This window comes from Marmota flaviventris, chromosome 5, assembly GCF_047511675.1.
Source record: "Marmota flaviventris isolate mMarFla1 chromosome 5, mMarFla1.hap1, whole genome shotgun sequence".
Classification (NCBI taxonomy): domain Eukaryota; kingdom Metazoa; phylum Chordata; class Mammalia; order Rodentia; family Sciuridae; genus Marmota; species Marmota flaviventris.
In genome coordinates this window covers 10,323,406-10,350,656 of record NC_092502.1, presented here as the reverse complement: position 1 = coordinate 10,350,656, position 27,251 = coordinate 10,323,406, and the positions used below count along the sequence as shown (strand labels likewise).

The following is a 27,251-nucleotide window of genomic DNA, read 5'->3' as shown; positions in this document are numbered from 1 at the left end:
TAAAAAAAACAAAAACAAACGAAAAAAAAAAACTTGGATTTTAAAAAATGTTTGAGATGGTCATGGTGGCTCATGCCTGTGATCCCCACTACCCAGGAGGCTGAGGCAGGAGGATCATAAGTTTGACCAGCCTCAGTAACTTAGACCCTGTCTTGAAATAAATAAAAAGAACGGGGGATGTAAGTCAGTGGTAGGGCACCCCTGGGTTCAATCCCCAGTACCCCAAATACATAAACAGCCATGTACACATATTCATATACATACATAGAGAGATATATGTGCACATGTGTATCTATGTTGGATAGAAATTCTATTTCTGGAAACAAATCTCCAAGAAATTTATAACACAGATGGTGCTTATAAAGCATTATCTGGAGGAACAACAAATTGGAAACAACTGCAACTGTCGCGGGGTTGCCAGCAAGCGCTGAGATCAGTGGTGTTGCCCCAGCCATGAAATAACACACAGCCCAGGAAAGGAGGGGCTGCATGTGGAACGCCAATGTGGAAGTCCATCTGCAACACGCTGTCTCAAACATGCTGTATCATGTCACAGAGGATAGACTGTGATGCAGATCGTGGAACCCATGGCATGAGGTTCCAGAAGTATGTGACAGAAAGATCCATGCATCTTGCGTGTGCACACCACGCACACACTCCCTAAAGGGTCTGGAGCCTCACGTCAGACTCCAGGAGGCTGCCTCTGCGGGAGTGGGGTTTTGGTGGGGGCAGTGCAAGGGGGCAAAGGGATTACATTTTTCACTTTATGCATTTTTATTCTTGAATTGGTTTTGATGAAGTAGGTTGCTTTTATGATTGAAAAAACAGAAATGCATTTGGTAACTTGTTTGGGGTTTTGTGGGTTTTTGTTTTTTCTCTTAAGTAAAACTCAGGAAGTGGTGAAAGAGCTTGGTGCTCCTCTTGGGGAGTGAGAGCGGTGTGACTATGGGGAAGGCCACAGATGTTGGCCACTGCAGGTCCCCAGCAAGCCCTCCTCTGAGGGGTGAGTATGGAGAGAGGCCAAGAGCCAGCCTGGCCCCTCGGCGTCACCCATGAGAGAATGACGGGAGCCTAGACACCCAGTGTGAGGCTCTTGCAGGTGGAGCCTGTTCTGTGCACGTGACAGAACGCAGAAGAACATGAGATAGCCATGTTTATGAGGTACAGTGAGCCATACGCGGGAACATGCTGACCCTGTCCAGCTTTAAAAAGCAGACTAGAACATTACGCTAAGTGAATAAGCCAGGCGCGGGAAGACGGAGGCTGCGTGACTTCTCCCATAAGTGTGGAAATAAAATGTCGGTCTGTGAAAGCAGAGAGTGGAATCACGGAGACCAGGGGCTGAGAAGGTGGGGAGGGACGCTGGATGGAGGATGGCCACTGCCCTCCAGCACAGCAGAGAGACTATGGTGACAGTGATTGACTGTATTTTAAAAATAGCTAGTAGAGGGGATTCTGAAGGTTCCTCATGAACTAGTCAATAGGCAGGCCAGTTACCCCGGTGCGATCATTATATGCTGCAGACACGTGGAAATGCCACCAGGTACCCATGAATATGTGCCCTGACCATGCATCGATTAAAAATAAAAAATGAATAAAAAAAAAAAAAGGAAGGGCTGTGTAGCTCAGGGGACCAACGCTCAGCAGGCAGGGAGGGCAACCCCAGCACACAGAAATATAAAAATGAAGAAAAACTGTAAAGACTAGAAAACCGACTACATGCTATGACCCCATCATGTTAAAAAGTGCACATCGATCTTACAGAAACCAGTGTGTACTGCAAGTTCACGGGCAGCACTGCGCAGACCCTCAGGCTCACCACCCGCACCCCAATTAGCATGTCCTCTGCTCCTCTGTCTCTTGGCAGATCACTTCTATGTGTGACCCTTCAGGGCAGGGAGAATCACTGTCCCCATGTGACAGATGGGGAAGCCCCAGTTCTGCAAGGTCAAGGAACTTGCAGGTCACCTGCTGGCTCTTCCGCCTCCCGGGTCCCACCTTTCTGTGCACCAAGGAGACTCAGGCACCTGATTAGGAGCGACCTCAAGGGTCCTCCTTGTGGGTCTTATTATTCCAAACTGTCTACTGGCCATCAGCCCATCCACTCATGCCTGTGTGCGTGTGAGAGTTTTTTTTTTCTGATTATCAAAACAATCTTGCTTACTAAAAAATCAAACATTTATAGGTTTAGAAAATCTCAATCATCGACAGAGAGAAAGCACCTACAGGTTTGCCATATATAGCTCCGCATTATTTACTGGTTTTAGGACTACGTCCTCCCACCAAAATCTGAGGATGCTTAAGTCCTTTATATAAAATAGTTCATCATTTATACACAATCCACAGTCAGCCCATATTCTTCAAATCCTATCCAGGTTTACTTACAGCTCTGATACAATGTATATGCTATACAAACAGTTATGCCAAACCCTTTAAGGAATAATTATTACAAAGAAGTCTATATATGTTCAGTATACTTGTAATTAAAAAATATATGTACACATGTATATTTTTCAGTATACATATATAATATAAATAATTTTTATAAAAAATTATAAATATGTATAATTTTTTCAGTACGGGGGGCTTGAACCCAGGGCCCTCACATGTCAGGCAAATGCTCTACCACTGAGTCCCACCCTCAGCTCACAGATGAGGGCTTTTTGGTGTCGGGGGTCAAACCCAAGGTCTCAAGCGTGTCAGGCACACACCCCACCACAGAGCTACACGCCCAGCCCTCAGGTAGTTTTGGCTCAGGATGGGCAGCAGGAGAAGGTAGAGCAGTGGAAACAGTGTAACTCTATCTGCTACTTCAAGAAAATACAATCAATGTGAAACCCAGATCTCTCCAGCGGTCTTTTCCCTTCACAGCCGGCCTCCACCTTTGCTCTTTGGGAGGGGGTCTTGCTACACCACCCAGCGGATTCCAATACTCTCCCATCTGGGTCCCCGCGGCTGCACTGCCAGTGCCCAACACCACGCCTGGCTCCGCATCACATCTTTCCAGGAAACGACCCATTTTCTGTAACTCAATTTTCAGGAGCCAAAAGACTCAACTGAAAGACAACAGCAGGGCTGTTTAAATTGAGCCTCTACTGCGCGCACACACCCATAGTCTCTGACTTATGGCTATCACAAATACTGTTGTGATGAACACCTTTGTGCATATCTTTATAAACGTATAACTATCACATTACCATGAGAATAAAAAATTACATATCCAATGTAAAATGCATTGCCTAATACACACCCACCCACCCACCCACACCCGCTAAAGCAGTGAAGTTAGATGTATGACAATATGTAACATAATCCCTCCTCTGTCCCCAGAACACAGGCGGTCAAAAGAGTCCAAGGAATCAGGAACATCCCCAATATCAGGCAATTAAAGCTGAACCCCTAGGGCTGGGGATGGGACCCTCTGGACTAGTGCTTACCTAGCATGCTCAAGGCCCTGGGTTTGAGCCCCAGCAACACCAAACAAATAAAGTAAAAAGCAGAACCGCGCCCGTCAGCAGTCCTGCACCCCCTCCTCTCCTAGTCTTCCCCACGGGGCTAACCCACAGCCCAGTCTGGGCAGGGCTCACCTTCAGGTCTGAGAGACTTTCCAGGTGGTTCTCAACAGGAGGGTGCCATGCACCCCCAGGGAGTGGGATGCTACACCTGGGTTTGCTGATAACTGGGTGGTTGGTGTAAATGTGGGCAGTCATAATCTACACTGTCACAGTGAACCAGAGTGCCCCTGCCACCTCATGAGTGGCAGCCAGGGAAGCTGTACCTGCATGGTGAGAACTGTCCCATCCAGAGGCCAACAGCACCCTGCGGTCAGAGACCAGCCCGGCCCCCCATGGTACAGGCCAGCAAGCAAGCCTAGGAGGGCTGGGACCTGCTGATCCTGGACAGGGGTCAGGAGGGAGGGAGGGCTCCCTGCCCTGGCCCTGGGATCCTCCTTCCTCCAGATCACAGCAGCCCCCATGCTCCCAAGCTCATTAGGAGAGAGGTTTCTGCTAATTACAGAGGGTCTGCCCTCCGGGGTGGCATGGCAACAGGAGCCGGAGGGGAAGTGAAGAGGGCCTAGAGAGACGGCAGACACATTGCTTCGTCTCTCCGAGCCTCAGTTTCCCTATCTATAACACGGGGATCCCACCAGTCAGCTGTGAGATGGGATACTATCTCCCAGATGCTCTAACTAGGTAATGTGTCTATTCTTATTTCCTTTGGCTTTTTAGGCCCCTAAACACCTGTGGGCACTTAACACAGGTCTTCCTGTTGCTCCCCGTATCTTCAGTTTCCAACCCCACTGCCTCCTTTGACCCTCTTCTCCCGGGTCACCACGCCCTTTCTAACGCACTCATTCCCCGTCTTTGGGGCCTATGTGATTCCCACAGCTGTGCCAGTCTTTGGGGACAATGATTTCTTTCTCTGGCCAGTCTAAATCCTCTCTTCCTCTGAAAAACCATCTTCCCCACCCCACACTGATCCGCGGGGTGCAGGGTGGGGCACTTCCAGGTGTTCCCTGTGCCACTCTGCAGGCCAGAGCAACCGGGGGACAAGCTGGGCCAGTCAGAGGACGCCTCTTTCCTGGGCCTCACTGATTGGTCCCGGGATCACCACCTTAGCCAAGCTGGCCCAATCACAACAGCCCTCCTCACTGGACCTCAATGACCGACTGGTCCAGGGACCAATCAGCTGAGCCAAGGTGAAGGAATCCGAGCCTTCCCCGGGATCACTCCACCCAGACCTCCAATGGGGAGTTTCCAGTTCCTCCTTCCGGTGAGGATGCTGGGAAATATAAAGCTAGGTCTTGCCAGAAGCTTCCAGGAGATCAGGGTTGAGGGGGTTTCAAGATGGTGGAATAGAGGAGGTCGCTTTGCTGGCTGCTCTGTGGTGTGAAACCAGGAGAGCAGGCGGGCAGCTTCTCAGTAAGATGCGAGAGAGAAAAAAAGGCGGGGGGCAGTCTTTACTGGAATTTAATACTGGACTCTCAAGCAGATCAGGGACTCAGGAGGTTCACCTTTTAAAATAAGGAAGAAATCCCCAGCAGCACAGCTGCCCCGGCCAGAGCCACCAGCCAGAGTGGTCCCTCCACGGGGACAGGGAGGGAAGGATAGGAGAATTAAAGAAACCCGCGTTTTTTGGAGGCCTGAGGCATGTCTGGGTAGGGGAGTTCACAGATCACAGGCACTGCCGGACTAAACTGAAAGGTGCACCGCACAATCACCTTGTGCAAAAGAAGCCGCATCTCTCCCAGGGCTGCGCAGAGGACAGAGGAAGGAACCGTTTTGCCCGCAGTGCAGGGGCTGGCAGCTGAGAGAGCCCAGTCCTGGCAAACCTGAGTCTGGCCCGAAATACAGGCCTGGCAAACCCACGCTGCATGATATGGAGTGTACCTAAGTGACCAGGAGAAAATCAAACGTGGAGAGGGGTTTACAAGGGGGATAACTGGTCCCAGAAACCCACCAGACTCTACCCATCCACCCCCAATCTGACTGCTTGCAGGACCTGCTGGGAGAGATACGCCTGGCCAGGATTCAAAAGGGCAGGTTGGGAGAGACAAAGTTTGGAGACTGAACCCAAGAGGAGGTCCTCAGGTGACCTAGTGGACTAATTGGTTCCTCCACCTCATGGGGGGAACCCATGAGAGATCCTAAGGTGCAGTCTTCCAACATGGATGGGCAATTTCTGGGTCCTGGAGGTGTCTGATTTGAAATCTCCAGACCAATTTGCATTCAGGGAAGAGCCTGGAGCCTGCCTAGGCCTAAGCCCCGCTTCCAGGAGTTCTACCTATGGGATTTCCTCTGTCACTCCAGCAACCCCGCCCTGAGGGAGGGGCAAGCCTCACACTCCAGAGGACCCCCACTTACCACTGGCGAGAAAGGAGACTGGGAATCTTGAACCCCAAAGGAAACAATTCTTCAACTTTTCATCAAGATCTTTTTCCCCCCTTTTTTTCTTTTCTCTGTTTAATTGTGACCTTAATGGTTCATGGAAATTTATACATATTCACATTTTTTTCTCATTTCGAAGCATTTTTGAAACCAGTTATTTTTCATGGATCAAGTTTTGAGGGAGTAGGATGTTTGATTAGTATATTTCAGTTTTGCTTTGTATTAATTTATTTTTGATTTTTAAAAGTTTTACTTTATATATATTTTTTCCTCTCACTTATCTGTTTCCCTTGATTCTCTCTCTTTTTTTCTGCTAACAATCTTTACTGTTCTTTCACTCCTCCTTTAATGTTTTTACTCCTATCTTCTCCCCTCCTCCCTCATAACCATCACATCTTGCATCACCTCTGCTCTCTCCTTGTCTACCATTCACTTGCAAACTTACTGTTTTTATTGTGGGCAATAACTGATTACATCATTTCTGTTTGTTTACAGTGACAATTAACATTGTCGACATCATAGTAGGAACTATCTGGTTTAATGCTGTATATTGTTTGCATGGTGGTTATTATTATTTGTCTCCCCCTAAACAGTGAGGTACCAGAAATCTTCAGGGACACTGTAAGTCCACAGAGTAGAAACTCTACTGCTTCAGATCCATACTGTTAGGTGGACAGACACACAAACAACATGAAAAAGCAAAGGAACGGGCTGGGCATGTGGCTCAAGCGGTAGCGCGCTCGCCTGGCGTGCTTGCGGCCCGGGTTCGATCCTCAGCACCACATACAAACAAAGATGTTGTGTCCACCAAAAACTAAAAAAAAATAAATAAATATTAAAAAAAAAAAAAAAAGCAAAGGAACATATCACCCCCAAACAAATCAAGATACTTCAATAACAGAATCCATCAACACCACAGAGGAAAAAATGTCAGAAAAGGAGCTTAGAATGTACATAATTAAACTGAACTACAAAGTAAAGGATGATGTAAGGAGTGACATCAGAGAGAAATCACAGGAAGAGAAATAACACTTCAATAAAGAAATAGCACTTCAATAAAGAGAGACTCGCAGAAATCCTTGAAATGAAGGATTTAATGAACCAAATTAAAAATTCAGTGGAAAGGATCGCCAACAGACTAGACCACTTGGAATCCAGAGTTTCAGGCAATGAAGAATGTTGACCATGGAGAAAAGACATTAAAAGACCATGAACAGAACTTCCAAGAAATATGGGGTTACCTGAAAAGACCAAATTTAAGATTTATTTGGATAGATGAAGGCTTGGAGATACAAACCAAAGGAATGTACAATCTTTTCAGTGAAACAAGAACAGAAAATTTCCCAAACCTAAAGAACAAAATGGAAAATCAAATATAGGAGGCTTACAGGACCCCAAATATCCAAAATTACAACTGATTCACACCAAGGCACATTATTATGAAATTGCCTAACGTACAGAATAAGGTTAGAATTTCAAGGGCTTCCAGAGAAAAATGACAAGTCACATTTAGAGGGAAACCAATCCGGATCTCAGCTGATTTCTCAACCTAGACTCTCAAAGTTAGGAGGTCTTGGAATAATATATACCAAGCCCTGAACAAAAATGGATGCCAGGCAATGCTAGTAAACCCAGCAAAATTAAGCTTCAGATGATCTTGAAATAAAAACCTTCCATGATAAACAAAAGTTGAAAGAATTCACAACTAGAAAGCCTGAACTACAGAACATGCTCAATAAGGTATTTCATGAAGAAGAAATTAAAAATAAAAGTGAAAACTAGCAAAGGAAGGAACTACAGTAGGAGAATAGTCAATCAAAGGAAAAACTAATTCAAATTAAAAGCCAGAAATAAATTGAAATGACAGGGAATAAAAATCATTTCTCAATAATAATATTGAATGTAAATGGCCTAAATTCATCAAACAAAAGATATAGACTTTCTGATTGGATTAAAAAATAAGACCCAACAATATGCTATCTCCAAGAGATTCACCTCATAGGCAAAGACTTAAACAGACTGAAGATAAAAAGATGGGGGAAAGTTTATCATTCACATGGATCTTGTAAACAAGCAGGGCTTTCTACCTCATATCAGATAAAGCTGACTTCAAGCCAAAGTTAATCACAAGGGACAAAGAAGGACATTTCATACTAAAGGAATCACACATCAACAAGACCTAACAATTGTAAATATTTATGACCCAAACAATGGAGCATCTAAGTACATCAAACAAACCATTCTCAATTTCAAGAATCAAACAGACTACAACACAATACTGGGTAACTTTAACACACCTCTCTCACTATTAGATAGATCCTGCAAACAAAAACTAAATAAAAAAGCTATAGAACTAAAAAATACAATTAATATTTTAGACTTGATAGATAAATATAGAATATTTCATCCATCCATGACTGAATACACTTTCTTCTCAGCAGCACACAGATCCTTCTCTAAAATAGACCATATCTTAGGCCACAAAGCAACTTAGAAAATACAAAAAAAGTAGAGATAATACCTTGCAATCTATCAGATCATAATGGAATAAAATTAGAAATCAATGATAAAATAAAAAATAGAAGCTACTCTAACACCTGGAGACTAAATAGTATGCTACTGAATGACTAATGGATAGCAGAAGAAATCCGAGATGAAATTAAAAAATACTTAGAGGTAAATGAGAACACCAATAAAACACAGAAAACTCCAAGACCGTATGAAGGCAGTGCTAAGAGGAAAGTTGATTGAATTGAGCTCATTCATTAAAAAGATAGAAAGTCACCCAAAAAATAACCTAACATTACATCTTAAAGCCCTAGAAAAAGAAGAACAAACCAACATCAAAAGCATAAAAGACAGGAAATAATCAAAATCAGAGCTGAAATCAATGAAATTGAAACAAAAACAATCGAAATACCTTTTCCTTTTATCTTTCAATTCTTGAAAAAGACCATGTTCAAAAGTGTTCAATCAATTTGTACATATTTATGGATTTTTGAACTTCCCTTCCACTTTTGGTTTCTAATTAGATTCTATGATGTTTACAAAATAACTTTAATATTTTCATATCTAGTAACCTTTGTTTCATTCCCTACAAGTTGGTCTATCCAGTATAATATTCCCTTTGCTATTCAGAGCTTGAGTGTATAAGTCTAATTGGTTTAAAATGTTTTTCAAAGTCATCTGTTTGGAGATTGCCATTTTGTTATGACTTTACTTTTCTTTACAGTAAGTGGGGATTGCTGTCCCAGTATTAAAGTGTTGTTTTTTATTTCTTTATTGAATTCTCACCATCTTATCTTTTTATATTTTGGAAGTATGGTATGAGTTTCAAGTGAATCTCCTCTGGTTGCAGTGTCCTAGGGAAAGCTCCCTTTTATCTTTATGTATTATTATCCTTTTCCTCTTTTCAAAGTTTTGTTAACATAAAATATATTTTATCTCATATACCTTTTTGCTTTAAAATGAGACACGGTCTCTAAATTTAAAAATACCTGGAACCTGATTTGCATACCATGATTTGCCACCCCAGCTTTGTGTATGTGAGTGTGTGTGAATGAGTGTGTGTGGTGCTGGGGATTGAACCCAGGGCCTTGTGCATGCGAGGTAAGAACTCTACCAACTAAGCTGTATTCCCCAGCCCCCCAGCTTTCTTTTGCTGATATGTTTATTTTTATTATATATATATACATATACATATATAATTGTAGGTGGACACAACACCTTTATTTATTTATTTATCTTTATGTGGTGCTGAGTATCAAACCCAGGGCCTCACACGTGGAGGTGAGCGCTCTACCGCTGAGCCACAACTCCAACCCCTTTATGTAGCAATCATACAGCCTTTTGTTCTCAGTCCACCTGTGTCTTTAGAGTCACCTGTAGATTACATACAGGTGTATTTTTTTTGTTTTAATTGGTATTTTGTAATAATTCATTTATAATCCAATAGATTTCTAAAAGTAATAAAATAACATTGAGAAAGAAAAAAAAAAAAAAAAGACCCAGTTTCCAGGAGAGGAGTTGGTCTGAGAGCCCAAAGATGTGCACGGAAAGGCAACCCGAGGAGCCTTGATGGAGACTGTCCCAGGAAGGTGGGGAGAGGCCAGCAGAGGACATCCAGTCTCCCAGGCTGCCCCCACTGCCACCGCAGGCTGTGCGGGGAGGATGTCCCAGGCCTCAGCAAGCGTCCCCACCACGCCCAGGGCCCAGCACTCACTGTGATACACACTGGACTCTCCCTGGACTGTCCTTCCCCCTCACTGGCTTCCTGGCTGTCCCAGCTGTCATGCCAGGTGGCTGAGACCCACCAAGATGCCTCGGCCCAGCTCCCCTGGTTGCAGTGGGATCCTGGAGCCTGCTCAGGTACCAGCGCCATCCAGGTTCAGGGTGTCCAGGGTGGGGATGGGGCAGGACACAGTGGGCAGCGGCACAGCTTCCTGGGCCCCTGCATCCCCTCCTTGGGCTCCCTGCTCCAGCCAGCCCCTGCACCTGGCTGAACCTGGGTCTTCCCTGTTCTGCCTCCTCCTCTGGATATGCTCTGGAAGGCCGGGCTAACTGCCTCTTGAATTTGCCAGGATACCTGAATCTGTCCACCCCACCGTCCTCAGTCCAGCCCCTCCCTGGCCACGCCCCATCAACCCTGGCATGAGGGGGTCCTCTGGCAGCTTGCAGTGCCCAAGCCCACACCCTGCTCCACTTCTCCCTCGTGGGAGAATCCAGGGCACCTGTTTTCACTGGGCCTCAGTGTCCTCACTGCTGATTAAATGAGATGATACACAGACAGCCTGGTCGGTCCCGACACCCAGCACGGGCTCTGTGTGGAGTTGTGTTTGTGTTACTCTCCCGCAACCCCCTCCTTCCCCTCTCCACCCCTCTGCCCACAGGGCCACCAGCTCCTTCTTGTCGACCTGCCAAACCCCCTCCCCCAACACAGCCTCTCTGAGCCCCCAACCCCAGCCAGGCGGGGTCCGACCTCCTCCCCCGGCACTCCCTGCCCCGGCACCTGCCCCTCGCCAGCAACCCTGGCCAGCCCTGGCTCTGTCCCTGCCAGCTCTGCCACCAGGGCCAGGTCCCTGCCCTCTCTGAACCCTCACAGCCAGCACACAGGGGATGGCTGGTGTGCCCACCCCATTACTGCCCCTGTGGCTCTCGTCCTGGGGGCTCCGTGGTAGCGCAGTTCCTTATGGACAGAGTTAAAGTGTCCTTAAAGACCCCGTGTAACCTCTCGGGGAAGGGCAGTGTTGGTCTGTGCTGGAGCATGAGGTTGAGCGGGCGGAGGCGCGGGGACCTGCTTACCTCAGAAACACCGTGAAACGTGGCGCTGGCTGAAGTCCAGCGCACAAGGAAGGAAGGACCAGCTCCCTCCAATGCCCACCCCACACCCTTCCACCCCCTGGACATGCACAGGCGTCTGGGATGATGACTGGGGCCAACAAGAATTCAGTGGACATTCCTAGCACTTTCTTTTAGACCCTCACGTACTATGTGGACTTTGTATGATAAGCAAATGTCTTTCATCAAATGATAAAATTTGTGACTTTTTCCACCTTAAGTAGCATTTCAGACGCAATGCAAAAGGAAAGGGCAGAAGAGTTCGAAGTCCACTTCTCCAGGAGGAGGGCGGCGGGGGCAGTCATGGGGACAACCAAGAAGGCCAAGAATTCTCTGGAAAAAAGTCGTACCTGTGCTGATCTTTTGTCCTGGCTCTCTGAGCCACATGACCAGGTGGCCTTTGCATTATAGGGGGAGCTACGGGCCATCTAGAGACCCGAGGGGCAGAGAGTGTAGCCCAGAGTGTGTCACCTTGGCATTGCGGGCACAGGTGGGACCCGTCTCCACTTGGCACTGCGGGCACAGGCTTGTCCTGTGCTCCAGCGGCTGTCCAGCAGCACCCCTGGCCTCTGCCCACTGGATGCAAGCAGCACCCCCAAGTTACCTCCAGACACTGCCCAGCGTCCCCAGGGGCAAGATCACCTCAGCAGCTGAGAACCACTGGGTTAGAATGAGCAGTCGGGGACAGTACGCAACCTATGGTCCAGGGCTGGGCGGGGACAGCCAGTCCGGATCACAGAGGCCATGAGGACCCCAAGCCCAAGCTTCCTCCCATGGCAAAGGCCTGACCAGGCAGGCAGCTGCAGCCAGGATGCCCCAGGTAGGCACGGCCACTCGGCCTCTCCCGCCCTGGGCACCCCAACCCTCACCCAGCCGCCCTTACCCAGCCGGATGTCCCCCTCGAGGGTCATCAGGACGTTGCCCGCCTTCAGGTCGCGGTGGATGATCCTCTTGCTGTGCAGGAAGCTGAGGGCCTCCAGCATCTGGCGGCAGACCACCTGGATCTGGGGCTCTGTGAGGCCACGCTCCAGCTCTGGGGACAGAGGAGACGGTCGGTCAACTCCGCGAGCCTTGCCACACACCAGGCACCAGAACCAGCAGGGCCACCCACACCACGGTGCCCTCGCTGAGGACCGGCTCCCCCTGGCACCGACCCGTCGACCATCCTGTGCTCAACGACCAGCCCACGGGCAGCACGATCATCGTGCCCATGTACAGGGGAGGCGAGCAAGGCTCAGAGGGCCACTTGCTCGAGGCCACACAGGTGGGCAGACACAGATCCGAGGACCAAGCAGAGTTGAGGTGCCTCGTGCAACCAGCCTGGGCCGGAAGACACGGCCACCTAGGCCCCTTCTGTTTACGACAGGCACCAGGACCAGGTGGCTGATGGACAACAGACGTCTGTCTGTCTGGGGTCAAGGTTCAGGAGGCCGAGAAGTGGGGGGGGGGGGCAGGGTGGTGGCATCTGGTGGGGCTCCTGCTGCTTCACTACATGGGGGCGCCAGGTGGCAAGAGGGCAAGGGTGCTTGCACCAGGTCTCCTCCTCCTCCTCTTCCAGAGCCACTCTGCGTCCTTGTCACCTTCCCAGGGCCCCAGCTCCAGTGCCATCAACGCTGTCTGGGGACTGGGTTTCCACCCATGGACTCTTGGGGACATACTCACATGCACTCTGTCGCTTTATGGGGGTGCACAGCTCTGTGAGTCTGACACACTGTGTATCACAAACCCCATCACAATCTGCCTGTGGATGACTTCCTGCCCCCCAGCCTCCCCGCCTCCTCTGAACCAACCTTTCCTCCACTCCCAGGCCCTAAGTGGCCCCTGCCTTGTCCCTCTCATTGTGCCTTGGTCTACAGCCTCTTAAACTGGACTCCTACCATATAAGGACGTTTTCTAGAACCTCATAAAACTGGACTCAAACACGACATGGACTTTTGAGTCCAATAAATCTCAAGAAGAGCCCTGATTACACAGCAGTACGTGACTGCCTTCCGCTCATTAAAACCACGAGACTGCAGCCCTGCAGAGGGGCCTGGGCCTCCGACCCCAGCCTCCCCTGAGCAGGGTTCCCAACCCACATTTCAGGGCTGGCAAGGTGTGTCAGCCACAGGGGGACCGGCCACCTGAGCATTCTCCACATCCCACAGAAGGCCACTCCCGTGCCCTCGGCTAGGAGAACGGGAGCCTGAGTGGACCTCTGCCAGCCCCAAGCCCAGAGGGCCTGGGTGGAGTGGGGGGACCAAGGGCAGGAAACGCCCAGTGGGGGGCAGCTCACAGCTAGGCCCGGACATGGGCGGTCTCTGCTCCCACCGTTATCTGCAGGAGGTCGGGGCCATCTTCCTCCAGCTGCTGCCACCGACAAGGGCCACCCTGGCCGAGGCGGGGCGCAGCCTGCCCGTGGCCCCTGCTAGCCTCCATGCCTCTACCATCACCAGCCTCACACAGACTTCACCAGGGGACGGCCGAGAGTGCTTCCCCTCCCTTCTGTCTTGGTAGCAGAACATTCAGCATCTGCTTCAAACCCACCTCCCCAGCCTCCCTCCAGCTCTGCGTCACTGTCACATTAATGAGTTGCCATTGGAGTGTGACATGGGGCCTCCAGAAGGTCTCTCTCAAGAAAGTCAGGGCACAGGTGGGCGGGGGAGACTGTCCTACCCTCTCTTCTCCATCCTGTGGCTTAGAATTCAGATATGATGACTGAGCTCCCGTGACCACCTCGTCACCAAGAACGAAACCGGCATGAGAATGGGGCGGAGGGTTGGAGAAGGAGGCCAAGTCCCCTGTCAACCTTTAAAAACTCCTAGAGCAAGCTGTGCCTGAAGCTGGCCTCTTCGAACTTTCCAGTTATTTGTTCAAATAAACTCCTCCCAAACCCCCACCCTTTCCCCCTCTAAACCAGTTTGGATAATTTTGATTCCTTATTACCCAGCAAGTCTCACTCACATAAACTATCGCTTTATTCTGTTGGATTCCACCCCTGAACCCAGTGACCCTGAGTGGGGCACACCCGGTGGCCACGTAACACTGCCCTGTGTCCTCTTCCCTCTGATGTCTGCCGCCCAGGAGCTCCTGGACAGGTGGGAGGCTGGGTGCTACTGCGAGGTGGGGAACCTCAAGAGGCAGGGCCCGTGGGAGGTTCCAGATCCTTGGGGTGTCCTCGGAAGGACCTGGGGTCTCTGGAGGACCCTGGTCTCTCTCAGCGAGGGCTTCTCTTCCTGAGTCATTCCAGAACCCTGCCACTCTCCCTCCTGGGGACCAACCCTGGCCACTGCTGGCTCCCTGCCCTGGAGGTGGGGAGAGCAGCGGTCGGGGGTGAGGGTCTCTCAGACCCGGGTCACATCTCAGTTCTGCTGTGTGACGAGGACGAGCTCCTCAACGTCTCGGTGCCAAACCAGAGATGCTCTCTCCGATCTCCCACGGGGACTAAAGGAGGACAACCCCCGTGAAGCAGCTGCACAGCATGGCATGCAGTGACCACTCCCAGCACCGTGTCCCCCAGGGTGTCCTCCTAGGTCCACGCGCTGCAGGCCTGGTCCCTGTGGGTCACGTTGAGGGGATGGAACCCGAAGGTGGGGCCTCGTGTGGGCGACCAGGAAGTGGGGCTCCACCCTCAGAAGGAGTGAACCTGGTCTCAAAGGGTGAGTTCTTGCAAGAGCAAATTGTCATGAAAAGAGTAAGGCTGTCCCCTGACCTCTGTGGCTTCCTGAGTCACCACCTGGTGTCTTCCACACCTGCTCCCTGCACTGTGACACCATCCACCAGAGGTTCCTCACCAGAGGCCAAAACTGTGAGATTCAGAAACCTCTTTTCTTTATAAAGTACCAGCCTTGTGTATTTTTGTTATGGATTGGACACAGAGTAATGGTGATGACCAATTTGCTCAAGCTGGCCCAGGGCCTCGAGACCCGATAAGCATTTACAAATGGGTGGACACTATGGATTGAGAGTGTCCTCCAAAGTCTGTGCACTGGAAATGGGGTCCCCAGGGCAGCAGTGTGGGGAGATGGGCTCTGGACGGTGCTGCTCTCATGCGGACTAATGGCACTGTCATGGGGTGGCATGGTCATCACAGAAGGGGATTCCTGATAAGGGCTCAGCATGGCTCCTCTCTTGCTCTCTCTCTCACACAGGCCTTCTTGCCCTCCACCTTCCACCATGATGACACACAAAACGGCCCTTGCCAGATGTTGTGCCAAGCTCTTGGACTTCCAGCCTCTAGAACCCTGGGTCACATAAACCTCTGTTTTGATAAATTATCCCGTCTCAGGCATTCTGTTATAGCAGCAGAACATGGACTCAGACAGTGACCTCCCACTTTCAAGGTACCCCCTAAGTTGCCTCATTCTCACTCCCGAGAGTGTTGTGTGGTGGGAGAGGGAGGCACCACACCCACCTCACAGCCAAGAGAGCTCAGAGGGTGAGGGACCAGCTTGAGGACACACGGGTTTTGAAGGGGAAGGGCTAGTCTTCCAATGGATGCCCACAATTCAGTCCAAGAAGCCCCAGCTTGTTCCCACAAGGGGATGGCAGAGAGAGTTTCTTGGTCTGAGGAGAACCACGCAGGGGTCCCACCAGGATTTGGTGAATCCTCCCATCCCTGACAGTGCCCTGCCCAGCCCAGGACAACTTACCCAGCATGATGGCATCCACTGCTCCCCCGGGGCAGAACTCGATCATGATCTGCAGAGAGCACAGGACAGGACAACCGTGAGCAGGGCATCCTGCCCCCCAGGGGAGCCCGGGCCAGCTCTGGGGGAGCTGACCCGCCCCAGCCTCCCCGCCCGGCCCTCCCAGGAGGCTGCAGCCCAAGAGGCGCCTGGGAGCTCCAGTGTCCAGAAAAAGCAAAGTGAAGTTCCCCTGGGAACGCAAAGCTGCAGACACGGGTTTCTCAGCCAGACCTGTCCCACATTTTGAACCTGGGAGAGGGACATGACCGGAGTCCGCCTGTCCCTCTCCCAGGTTCCCAGTCAAGGGCCTCGAGGACACCTGCCCGGCCCTCACTGGATCAGCCTCGTCCTCCCAGGGCCAGCACCTGTCTCTTGCCCTGTCCAACCCCTGGAGCCCAGCCCTCGCCAACCCAGAAAACCAGAGCATCAGGGCCTCGGGGCTCAGCTCAGACGGAGAAACCAAGGCCTGGAAGGGACAGGCCTGACCATGGCCACATGGACGGTTCAGTGCCAGGCCCTGGAGAGAACGCAGGCTCCAGCCCCAGGCCACTCATTCCTCCCCGTCACCCACCCAAGCAGGGAAAGGCTCCCAGCCTAGTGCAGGGGACAAGCAACGAAGGACAATCCCAGTGACACAGGCCGTGGGCAGCTGCCCTCCCAGTCCACTCATCTTCAGTCTCCTGGGCACTTGGGCTCCTAAGTGAAGAGATGCTCCCTCCTCTTCCTTCCTGCATAGCGCCAGGACCCCCAGCCTCCCAGAGTCCCCCCTGGCCTCCGACTCCCAGGGTCCCCCCAGCCTCCGACTCCCAGGGTCCCCCTTGGCCTCCGACTCCCAGTGCCTACAACTCAGCTCAGCGGAGGCAGAGCCTGCCCGGTAGGTCAAGGAGGCCCACTCTCTAAACAGGAAAGCAGCCCTCAGCATGACCCAACTGGACTCAGGCCAGCCCTCCAGCCAGGGAAGGAGGAGTGGCCACAGGGGCTGGTGGGGGCCTCCACAGAGGAGGGAGGAGTTGCCAGGACTCCAGGGGTCCCCACAGAGGAGCAGGGGTGGCCACGGGGTCTGGTGGGGGCTGGGCTCCAGGGTGTGGCTGGCCTTTCAGGGGCTTCCTGTCACTAAATGTGGGCAGCAGCCCAGGGCCCTCCCTCCTGGTCCACACTCACTTCAGTCTCCTGGGCACTTGGGCTCCTAAGTGCAGAGATGCCCTCTCCTCTTCCTTCCATGGGCATAGCGCCAGGACCCAAGCCTCCGAGAGTCCCCTGTTGGCCTCTGACTTCCAGGGTCCCCCCCTGGCCTCTGACTCCCAGAGTCCCCTCCTGGCCTCCGACTCCCAGTGCCTACAGCTCAGCTCAGTGGAGACAGAGCCAGTCAGTCACTTTGTCCCCCTGAGCCTGTCTCCTCGTTGCAGGAGGTCAACTGCAGCTGCTGGGTGTGTGGGAGAAGCCACGCTGGGACGCAAGAAACCAAAGAGGTCAAACAGGAGCCAGGGGACAAGGTGCCGGGTTTCAGGAGTAGCAGGACAGCCCGGCCCTGCCAGGGTGCCGGGTGCTGGGAGCACTGTGTGCCAGGACCCAGAGTTGCAGGGTGCCCACCGGGGAGGCGGCAGGTCCTCTGAGGGCCTCAGGCTGCTGGTCCTGCCTGGCCTTCAACATCAGGGCTGACCTCAGCTTCCCATGACTTCTCTCTAAGCTGACAGTGACCTGCCACCCTGCAACAGAAGTCACTAGAGACATGTGGTCTCTTGCTAACGTGTGCACCCGAGGACAGGCGCCTCCTTCCCTGAGCCACTCACGCCCCTAGCCAGCCTGGCTTCCGTCCCAGGGGCCAGCAGAGTGCCTGGGTGTGGCCTCGCGCCTCGCCTTCGAGGGACTCTCAGCTGCACAAAGAGGGACAAGAAACTAACCACTTAAAACAGCAGCTGTAAAGGCACCGATGGAAAAGAGTGACACTCGTCACCACGCAGGGACACTCAGTGGCCCAGTGACTGCAGGGTGGGACGGAGGTGTCCTGACCCTCCTGGGAGCAGGAGCTCGTCTGGGCTCGCTGGGTGCCTGGCCCGACTGGGGCTCCGTCACTGCGGTCCGTCCTGTGGCTCCTTCCTGCCGCTCAGGCAGGCCCTTTTAATTTTTCTGTTTGTTTCTGCTTTGCTTTTTGAAACTCCATGAAAGCTGTCCCCTCTCCTCTCACCCAGAAAAATGCCAACAGGAGCAAGCACTCGTGGGCGGGCCCACTGAATCTGTGCAGGTCTTGAAGCTCCATCCTCAGACCTGACCCAGACCCGGTGAGGAGCCTGGATGGGGGTCGGACAAGGGGGTGCTTAAAATCAACAGACCCATTTTGCTATGTGGCCGTCTCCTCTAGCTCAGTCATCAAAAAGGAAATGGCACTAGACAGGTTCAGCTCCCACAGTGTCACTTAAATGACTGGGTGACCTTGGATAAGTCCATCTCCCTGAGTCTCAGTTTCCTCACCTGCAAAGCGGCACTAATCTCTGCCTCCAGGTGAGTGAGTTCCCAGCAAGGGAGCCCCGCATGGAGGCCGCACCTGCTGGATCTCTAAACCACAGCGGGCTCTCAGGCCAGCACCTGCCCAGAACTACAACCTGTCAACACTCCCTCAGCAGCAAGGAGAGTCAGTATAAGATGCAGAACCAGGCGGTCCTGCATCTTCCAGTGACACTGTCCCTTGCACAACACCCTTACCCAACATCCCCCGGCCCCAGCCTTTCCAGGAAAGATGGCACATTCTGAAAACCTGCTTCCCTTTTCTTATTTTGGCCTTGGCTGCTGGGAAGCTCAGAGCAAAGTCTGAAATCAGACCTTAGCTTTGGTTTGATTCTCATGCCTCGCTCTTTTCAGCAGGTGGGTCTTTGACCTTCAACTTGGTGGCCCAGGGCAGCAGGCACTAGTGTTATGAACTAACTCATCAAGTTTCCACAGAAACACGTGGGATTTAATTAGTAAAAATAATAATCCCAATAGAATAAATAAAGTAGTTGGCCTTTCTTGTCTATGGATTCTGCTGCCATGAATCCACCAATTTCAGATTAAAAAGGAAAAAAAAATCTCAGGGAAAAAATGCACCTGTACTAAACACACAAAGAGCTCTTTCTTGTCCTCATTCCCTAAGCAACTCGGTGTAACAACTTCTCACACAGCGCTGGCCTTGTATTAGGTGGTCCAGGTAATCCAGAGAGGGTTTAAAGCACCCGGGAGAGATGCGTACGTTCTATACAAACACTGGGTAGTTTTATGTAAGGATCTTGAGCATCTGTGGGCTTTGGTACCCATGGGATCCTGAACCAGTCCCCCACCTACATGGAGAGGTGACCACAATAATGATAGTAATATATGCAAATAAGCTAATAATCTCAATGCCTTGGGGAAGGTCATAAATTGCATGCTTAGTAAACAGAATGGGAGCGTCTGCACTCGAACGACTGCAAGCTTTACTTCTATGTATCTGACACACTTTATTCAATCAATGTGTTCGACTGTTGTGGTGCTCAGGGCTTTCTCAGGGCCTGGAGAACTGAGGTCTGTGGTCAGTTTAATGCATCAACAAGTATCAACTGAGTGTCCCTCAGAAGCCCCACACTGCTAGGCAAAGCAGAACCCACAAAGTAGTATTGGATCAATAAGCACTGAGCTCCTAGTCTGTGACAAACCCGGGTGCTGGGGACCCAGGAGGAAACAGGCCTCTGCCCAAGACCACAGCAGAGGAGGGTGCGGAAAGGAGTGGTGTAGGCACCCAGTGACTGCTACCCAGAGGCCTGTGCGAACAGTAGGCAAACAGCTTCCTGGAAGAGGCACATCCAGGCTGGGTGTTTGAAAGGCAAGGACAGGGCAGGCAGAGCCCAGCAAGAGCAGAGGCAGGGTGGCATGAAGAACAGACGGGGGCAGGGTGGAGCATTGCAAGGGATTCAAAAATACTCAACAGGGCTGGGGCTGGGGCTGGGGCTCAGTGGGTTCGATCCTCAGCACCACGTAAAAATAAACAAATAAATAAAGTAAAGGGACTTATCTGTGATTTAAAAGGAAACCAGACCTGAATTTTCAGATTGGCTCCACTCAACTCACCAGCTGTTGAAGTTTGAGGTTTTAGTCTCAGGGCTACAGGTGGGTTTTTTTTTTGTTTGTTTGTTTGTTTTTTGTTTCTTCCTCCCAAGCAACAGTGGGAACAACTTTTTTGAAGGTTCTGCTCACCTCCCAATGGACCCATTGCAAAAATTTAACCCAACCTCGACCCAGGAGTCTTTTCTGATGTCTGAAAATGAAGAAAAATCAGTGGACTCTCATCTGGTCAGTTCAGAAATGCTAATAAAGCAACTTCATGACTTGACTCTGAATCCTTGTGCTAAATGCCCGCCGTCCCCTCTGCCAGAAGGTCCACCCCAACCACTGGACAGGAGTGAGAGGGCCTTGCAGGAGGTCAGAAGGGGCTTTCCCAACAGGCGGCGAGGAGTCCGGACATTGTTATCTGCACGGAAAGACTGTGTGGCAAGATGGAGATATCTCCTGAGTCTTCAAGGAGAACAAGAAAGAGGCAACAATCTTAAGGAAGTTCAGAGTGAATCACAAAAGGGTACCATTCAAATGTACCTGCAGATTTTGCGTATATCATGGATGGGATCCTTCTGAGAATGCTAGAATAGGATATGAGTATGACACAGAGTCAATATAGGTGTGAATTTTTTAAAATATTTTTTTAGTTGTACAGCATGCCTTTATTTTATGTGTTTATTTTTATGTGGTGCTGAGGATCGAACTCAGTGCCTCACATATGCAAGGCAAGCGCTCTGCCACTAAGCTACAGCCCCAGCCCCAATATAGGTGTAAATTGTACTTGTTCTTCATGATGGTAATTTTAGGCACACTTTTCTATGCTTAGATTGCATACCAATGATTCTGAATAGCTTATGTATGAGTTCTGTGCTGTCTTTATTCTTTTGTATCCTTTTTTTTTTTTTTTTTTTTTTTTTTGGTGTTGGGGATCCCTTCATGCCTTAATTCCAGTAATTTATAAGGAATCTAAGCAGTTAAAATGTGCATAAGTGATTTCCATATACTTTAGTTTTACTTTTCTGTTTGACTCAAAGAAGTACCAATAAGTCTCAAGTCTTCCTGTGGATTTTAAAAGCCTGAAATCTGAAATAAAACTCAGGAACTGGAAGAAATGAAAAGAGAATATTGGATAGTTTGATTAGAGTGTAATAATTAGAGTAGATAATTAGATTTTCTGGTTTTCAAAAATTTTGGTTGCAATAAAAGGAAATTTTGATGTGCTGTTAAAAAAATAAAATAAAAAATAAAGATACTGTGTCCATTTTCAACTAAAAAATATTTTTAAAAATACTCAACAAAATACCAGCAAATCACATTCAGCATGACCCAGTGGGATTTATACCAGGAATGCAAGGATGGCTTAACATACAAATGTCTATTGATGTTGTATACCACATCAACAGTGTGAAGGGGAAACACACCATCATCTCAATGCAGAAAAAGCATTTGGCAAAAGCTAGCATCATACTTAATGGTGAAAGACTGAACCCTTCCTCAAGATCAAGAGCAAGGCGAGGAACATCTTGTCATAGAGAAAAAGGGGCCGGGTGACGCTCAGTGGTAGAGGACTTGCCTAGTGCACACGAGGCCCTGGGTTCAGCCCCCCGCACTGCAAAGACAAAACACAGTGAAAGACTGAAAGCTTTTTTTCTACAATTAGGAGAAAGGCAATGGTGTCCTTTTCACTAGTTCTCTTTAGTGTAATACTAGAAGTCCTAGCCAGAACTATTAGGAAGAAAAAGAAATAAAAGGAACCCAAATTAGAAAGGAGTAAAATAATCTGTTTACAGATAACATCATCTTTTATGTGGAAAACCCTAAAGATTGCATAAGCAAACAGAATGAATAAGTAAATTTAGCAAAGTTGCAGGACATAAAATCAGCACACACAAGTCATCTGGTGTTTCACACATTTTCAATTAATAAAACAAAAAGGAATTAAGAAAATACTTCTATCTACAATAGAGTCAAAAAGAAAAAAGCACGCAGAATACTAGGTAGCCTTCCTAAATACATGCAAAGAAAGAATAAACAACCAGGGAGGTGAAAGACCTGTGTTTCGAAAACCACAAAATGTTGCTGAAAGAAATCAATGACACAAACAAGTACAAAGACACCCAGGTTCGTGGACCAGAAGACTCAGTGTAGTTAAGATGTCAGTGTGACCCAACGTGATCTATGAATTCAGCACCATCCCTATCAAATCCTAACGGCATCTTTTGTACATATAGAAAACTACATCCTAAGTTCATATGGAATCTCCAGGGGCCCTCTACGGCCAAGCCAATCTTGCAAAACAGGCACAGAGCTGGACGTCACACGCTTCCTGATTTGAAAACATACCACAAAGCGACAGGAATCAGTACAGTAGGGTAATAAAGACCGATATATAGACCCACAGAACAGAACAGAGAGCCCAGAAATCAACTCTCACGCAGTGGTCGGATGATTTGGGGTAAAAGTACCAAGATCCTTCCACAGGGAAGGAACCATCTTTTCAACAGATGGGGTTGGGAAAACTGGTTGTCCTTAAGGAAGAGAAAGGCTGGACTACCCCACACCACCCACAAGATTCAAAGCCAAGTGGATTAAGAAGTAAGAAACGGTCGGACTCCTAGAGGAAACCCGGGGAAAAGTAGCCGTGATCTCATGGACACGACACCAGAAGTACAAGCCACAGAAGCAAAACATCATTAAGTGGGACAACAGCAAACAGAGACAGAAACAAGAGTGCAAATCCACCTGTGGGAGGGGCCAAATGTCTGTGAACCACGCCCTCGACAACACCTGATCTCCAAAACGCAATAGCAAAATAACAGTGATCACCTTGTGTCACTTAACTGTGCGTCACTGGGACCAAGACGCCTCACGAGAACAGCCTGGAGGGGAAATTTACTTCAAGCTCACAGCTTCAGTAGCTCTGTCCCTGGTGGCTGAGCCACTGCTCTGGGCCTGAGGAAGGCGGGCCATTGTGGTGGAAGGGCACGGTGTGGGGGGCACGGCTCAGCTTGTGGCAGTTAGAAAGAGAGAAGGCACAGAGAGTCAAGGATGGACTATACAACCCCAAGGTATAGCCAGGGCCACTTCCTCCAGCCATGTCCTACCTGCCTATGGTTACCCCCCAGTAATCCATTCAGATTATCAATCCATCAAGTAGATTAAAACCCACCAGTTAGGTCATGGCCCCCATGATCTAATCATTTCACCCCCTGAATTAACCTAAGAAGTTTTTTTGGACACCTCCTATCCAAACCATCACAATATCCCCGTTTTTAAAAAAATGGACCAAGACCTTGAATAGACGTTTTCCAAAGAAGACATACAAATGACCGAGAGGTTATGAAAAGATGCTCAGCCTCACACCACTAGGGAAATGCACGTCAAAACCACCTTGAGATGTCACCTTACGCCTGCAGGGATGTCTGCGTCGGTGAGGGAGTACAGCCCAGGGACCCCTGGCACAGTGCTACAGCAGCTGTAGAAAGTGTGGAGGGTCCTTAAGAAATGAGAACGAGAACTCAGGATCCAGCGATCCCATAGCTGTCTATTTATCCACAAGAACTGAAACCAGGATCCCACAGAGCTATCTGCACTCCAGCATTCACTGAGCACTCTCCATAAAAAAACCAAGATGCGGGAAGAGCCTCCGCGTCCCCTGACAGACGCGTGGATAAAGAAAATGTGGCATCTACACACAACAAAATATTATGCAACCTTAAAAAGAAGAAAATTCTGCAATAAGAGCCCAAATGGATGAACCCCGAGGACAGTATGTTCAATGAAGTAAGCCAGATACCCAGAGACGATTCCTGCTGACTGCATTCACAAGAGGTATCTAAAATCACCCAATTCATAGACTCAGAGAGTGTCATCGGGATGGCCAGGGGCTGGGGGAGAGGGAGGAGTGAAGTTTCTGTTAAGCAAGATGAAGGATGTCCAGAGACCCGCCCACAGTGTCATGCCCCAGTCAGCAGCTGTATTTGTGCAGTGAAACCTTTGTTAAGGGGGTAGATCTCATGGGACGTTTTCTCACCACAATCAAATGAATACCTTAACAAGAGGGGGCGGGGTCTGCCTGAGCTGGGACAGGGGGGCTGGCCGCCCAAGGGAGGCAGGTCCTCATGCACCCGGCCTCCTTCCTCAGCACCAGGAGGACGTCTCCCTGGTGACCACAGCTCCGACACTCTGGAGGGTGCCCGATGGGGGACTTGACAGAAGCCTGCTGCCACTGGCTTCCTCCTCTGGCCAGAGGCCAAAGGAAACAGGACACCTCCGCTCACCAGGCTGGCATGGACTTCCGCTGAGCAGCTGTCAGGCAGCAGAGGGTCGGCCTTGCCCGGGAGCCCGGCTGCACCGCCTCTCTGCCGGCTTTCAATGACCAGGTGAATTCACCAGGCACAATGTCCCAGCCCCTGGGAACAGCAGTTCCCGTCTGCCTGGCGCTGGCATTCGGGAGGCCAGTGTGCCGTGTGCTGTGGCCCGTGCCCAGCAGCAGCTCAGAAGCAAGGCCTTCCCGCCAGCGACCTCTCCGCAGCCCTGGGCTGGTCACTACACAAGCTGCCCTGGAGCCGGGCAGATCCAGCAGCAACCCAGGAAGTGCTTAAGACTGACGGAGCCAGAACCTTCAAACCCTCTTCTCCCCCACATCAGCCCTTCAGGACCAAACGCCGACCCCAAGGAGCATGCCCAGCTGTCTCCGCCCTTCGAAGTGACACACAGGGAATTCAGTGGGCAGGGGTCCATGGTGGCACTCCATGCCTCCAAGCTCCCCCCCAGGTAGGGCAGTTACCAGGTGAGCTAACCTGGGCCACCCTCTTTCCCCTTCATGACGCCTGTCACGCTGGGACCCAACCTGGGGCCTCACACATGCTAGGCAAGTGCTCTACCACCTGGCCCCCGGCAGCCTCTGCATGCTTGACTTTGGGCTGGGCCCTGTGTAAAGTGCCATGTGACTCTGAGCAAATGGGGGATTCATCTGGCAGCTGGATCCACTTCCCTTCTTATGTATTTATTTATTTGGTACTGGAGATTGAACCCAGGGGGCACTTACCACTGAGCTACATCCCCAGGCCTTTTTACTTTTTGTTTTTGAGACAGGGTCTCATTAGGTCGTAAGGGCCTCGCTAAGTTGCTGAGGCTGGCCTCAAACTTGTGATCCTCCTGCCTCAGCTTCCCAAGTCCTCTCGAATCGCTGGGATCACAGATGTGCACCATTACACCCAGCTCCACTTCCTTTTAAAGAGTGTTCCAGAATCTCTGTCCAGCATGCCACTCTTAAATTCCATTGGCCAAAACTTGATCACCAGGCTGCCCTTAGTTGCAAGAGAAGCTAGGAAATAGTTTTGTTTTTTTTTTCTTATTTTTAATTAGGCACACTGTCACTTCAAACAATATTTAAATTATAAATGCTACATAATTGACGTCATAGAGCCTTATGTTGGTAAGGAAGAAAGGGAGAACGGATATGGGGTGGTCTGAGAGTGCCCTGCGATCTGTCAACAAGTGTCATTGTTCGTACCTCCAAAACATACCACCAGGCACGGCTTCCTCCCCATCCATCCTGCCCAGGCACCGTCCCCCTACCACGTGACTGCAAACTGCCCTTGAGGGCTACTTGACTCACCTCCCACCTATCATCCCCTCTCCACTCAAAAGTCTGCCTGATCTTTAAAAAACCTACACCACACTGGGACACGACAGTGACCAAATTCTATCGTTATGTTGTGTGCAGTACAAACGTGGATCACGGATCCCAGGACGATGTATAATCACAACGCACCAATAAAAAGTGGGGAAAAACGTCGAACTAAAAAAAAAAAAATTAGTCAGACCATGAAATTCCTCCATTAAAATTCCTGTAACTTTCCACTGCGGGGTGGACATGATGGTCCAAGCATCTCCGCGGCTCCTGGGCCTGGCTCTCCCCGCCTGCCTCCTGTCCCCCGGCCCATGCACTGGTGCACTTAGGCCTGTTTACTGAGCACCTGCTACATCTCCTTCAGAGCTCTGTGTGGACGCAGCGGTGAACACCGTAGACAGAACCACCTCCTCCAGGAGGCTCACTCTGGTGGAGGGAGACAGCAGGCCAACCGTGGAGGTCACTCAGCAGGGTCCTCGGTGACAAGCCCGTGGCCTCCTCAGCATTTCCAGCTCTTCCAACCAGAGGCCTCGGTCTCCCTGGGCTCTTTTTTTTTTTTTTAATTTCTATTTTTTATTAGTTGCTCGAGACATCCCTGGGCTCTTTGAGGAGGCTATTCTGGAAAACCGTGGGGACCAGGAGCTCAGGACGGTGGGTGCCCAGTACGCAGGGAGTAACCGTGACAATCGCGTCAGCAGAGCTGGTGTGTCGTTCCCATTCCACATATGGAAGGACTGAGGCTCAGAAAGATTAAGGTCACATACAGTTAGCAGCCAAGCCAGGGCCTGAACTGGGACCCACGTGGGCGCTGTTTATCTCCTTAGCAGCAGAGACACAGAGCAGCCACCAGCCCCCACCTCCTGCCTCAAGGAGGAAGCTCCAAAGGCTGGACTCAGAGGCTGGGGGTGGCAGGAAAGGGGCCCTGGGTCTCTGCTCCAGCCCCACGGCCCTGCTAGTCAGCACCACATACCAAGTGAGTTGCTCAGCCGAGATAAGGGAGCCAGGATGTCCCGGCCCAGATACGGGCAGCCTGGACCACACACAGGCTTAGCCATCACTTTACAGCCCTCGGGCAGCCCTGCCACAGCCCCAGCCACCCAGAGACAACTGGGGCCCATGCTGTCCACCTTTCTCTCCCCTCCTCGGCCTCTCCTGAAGCCACGCCCCTGCACTGGGTAAACAGCAGGTGCTCAATAAGTAAATGTCAATCAAATTCCTGGAACTAAAATTAAGTCAGGCACAGCCAGGAGGTCTGGTCACAGTCCCAGGTCTGCCACGGTCCTTCCGTGGGGCTCTCCTGGGCCTCCATCGGGGCATTTGCAACGCTGACCTTGTAGTGAAGTCACTGATAATTGGACATCTGTGAAGGCCTGATCTCGTTCTGCACGTGCAGAGCGGGGGCCTAGAGGAGTCGTCCCTCAGTGTGCTGGAGGACTGGTTCTGGGGCCCGGCGGGATGTTCAGTCCCTGATGGAAAGTGACAATAGACTGTGGCCCAGGGACCGGGAGAAAGCCTGCATGTGCTCAGTACAGACACGAGGCCAGAGGGCCACCTGTGCGTGACCAGTGGGTGTCTGTCGAGCGCCTGAGCAAATGTGAATGAAATTCTTCGGTGGCTTGAGATGCCCAGAATTCAGGGCAGAATAACGTCACCAACACA

General features: G+C 50.5%; 1 protein-coding gene across 1 annotated transcript in view; it reads right to left on the bottom strand.

Moving 5' to 3' along the window:
- Stk10 (serine/threonine kinase 10) overlaps positions 1–27,251 on the bottom strand; it is a 108,185-nt gene that overhangs the window by 46,519 nt on the left and 34,415 nt on the right. The window contains exons 3-4 of the mRNA XM_027938732.2: positions 15,857–15,905; positions 12,109–12,258 (exon numbers count right to left, since the gene is read on the bottom strand). Of these exons, the coding sequence (XP_027794533.1) occupies positions 12,109–12,258; positions 15,857–15,905 (199 nt within the window). The remainder of the gene's footprint in view (positions 1–12,108; positions 12,259–15,856; positions 15,906–27,251) is intronic.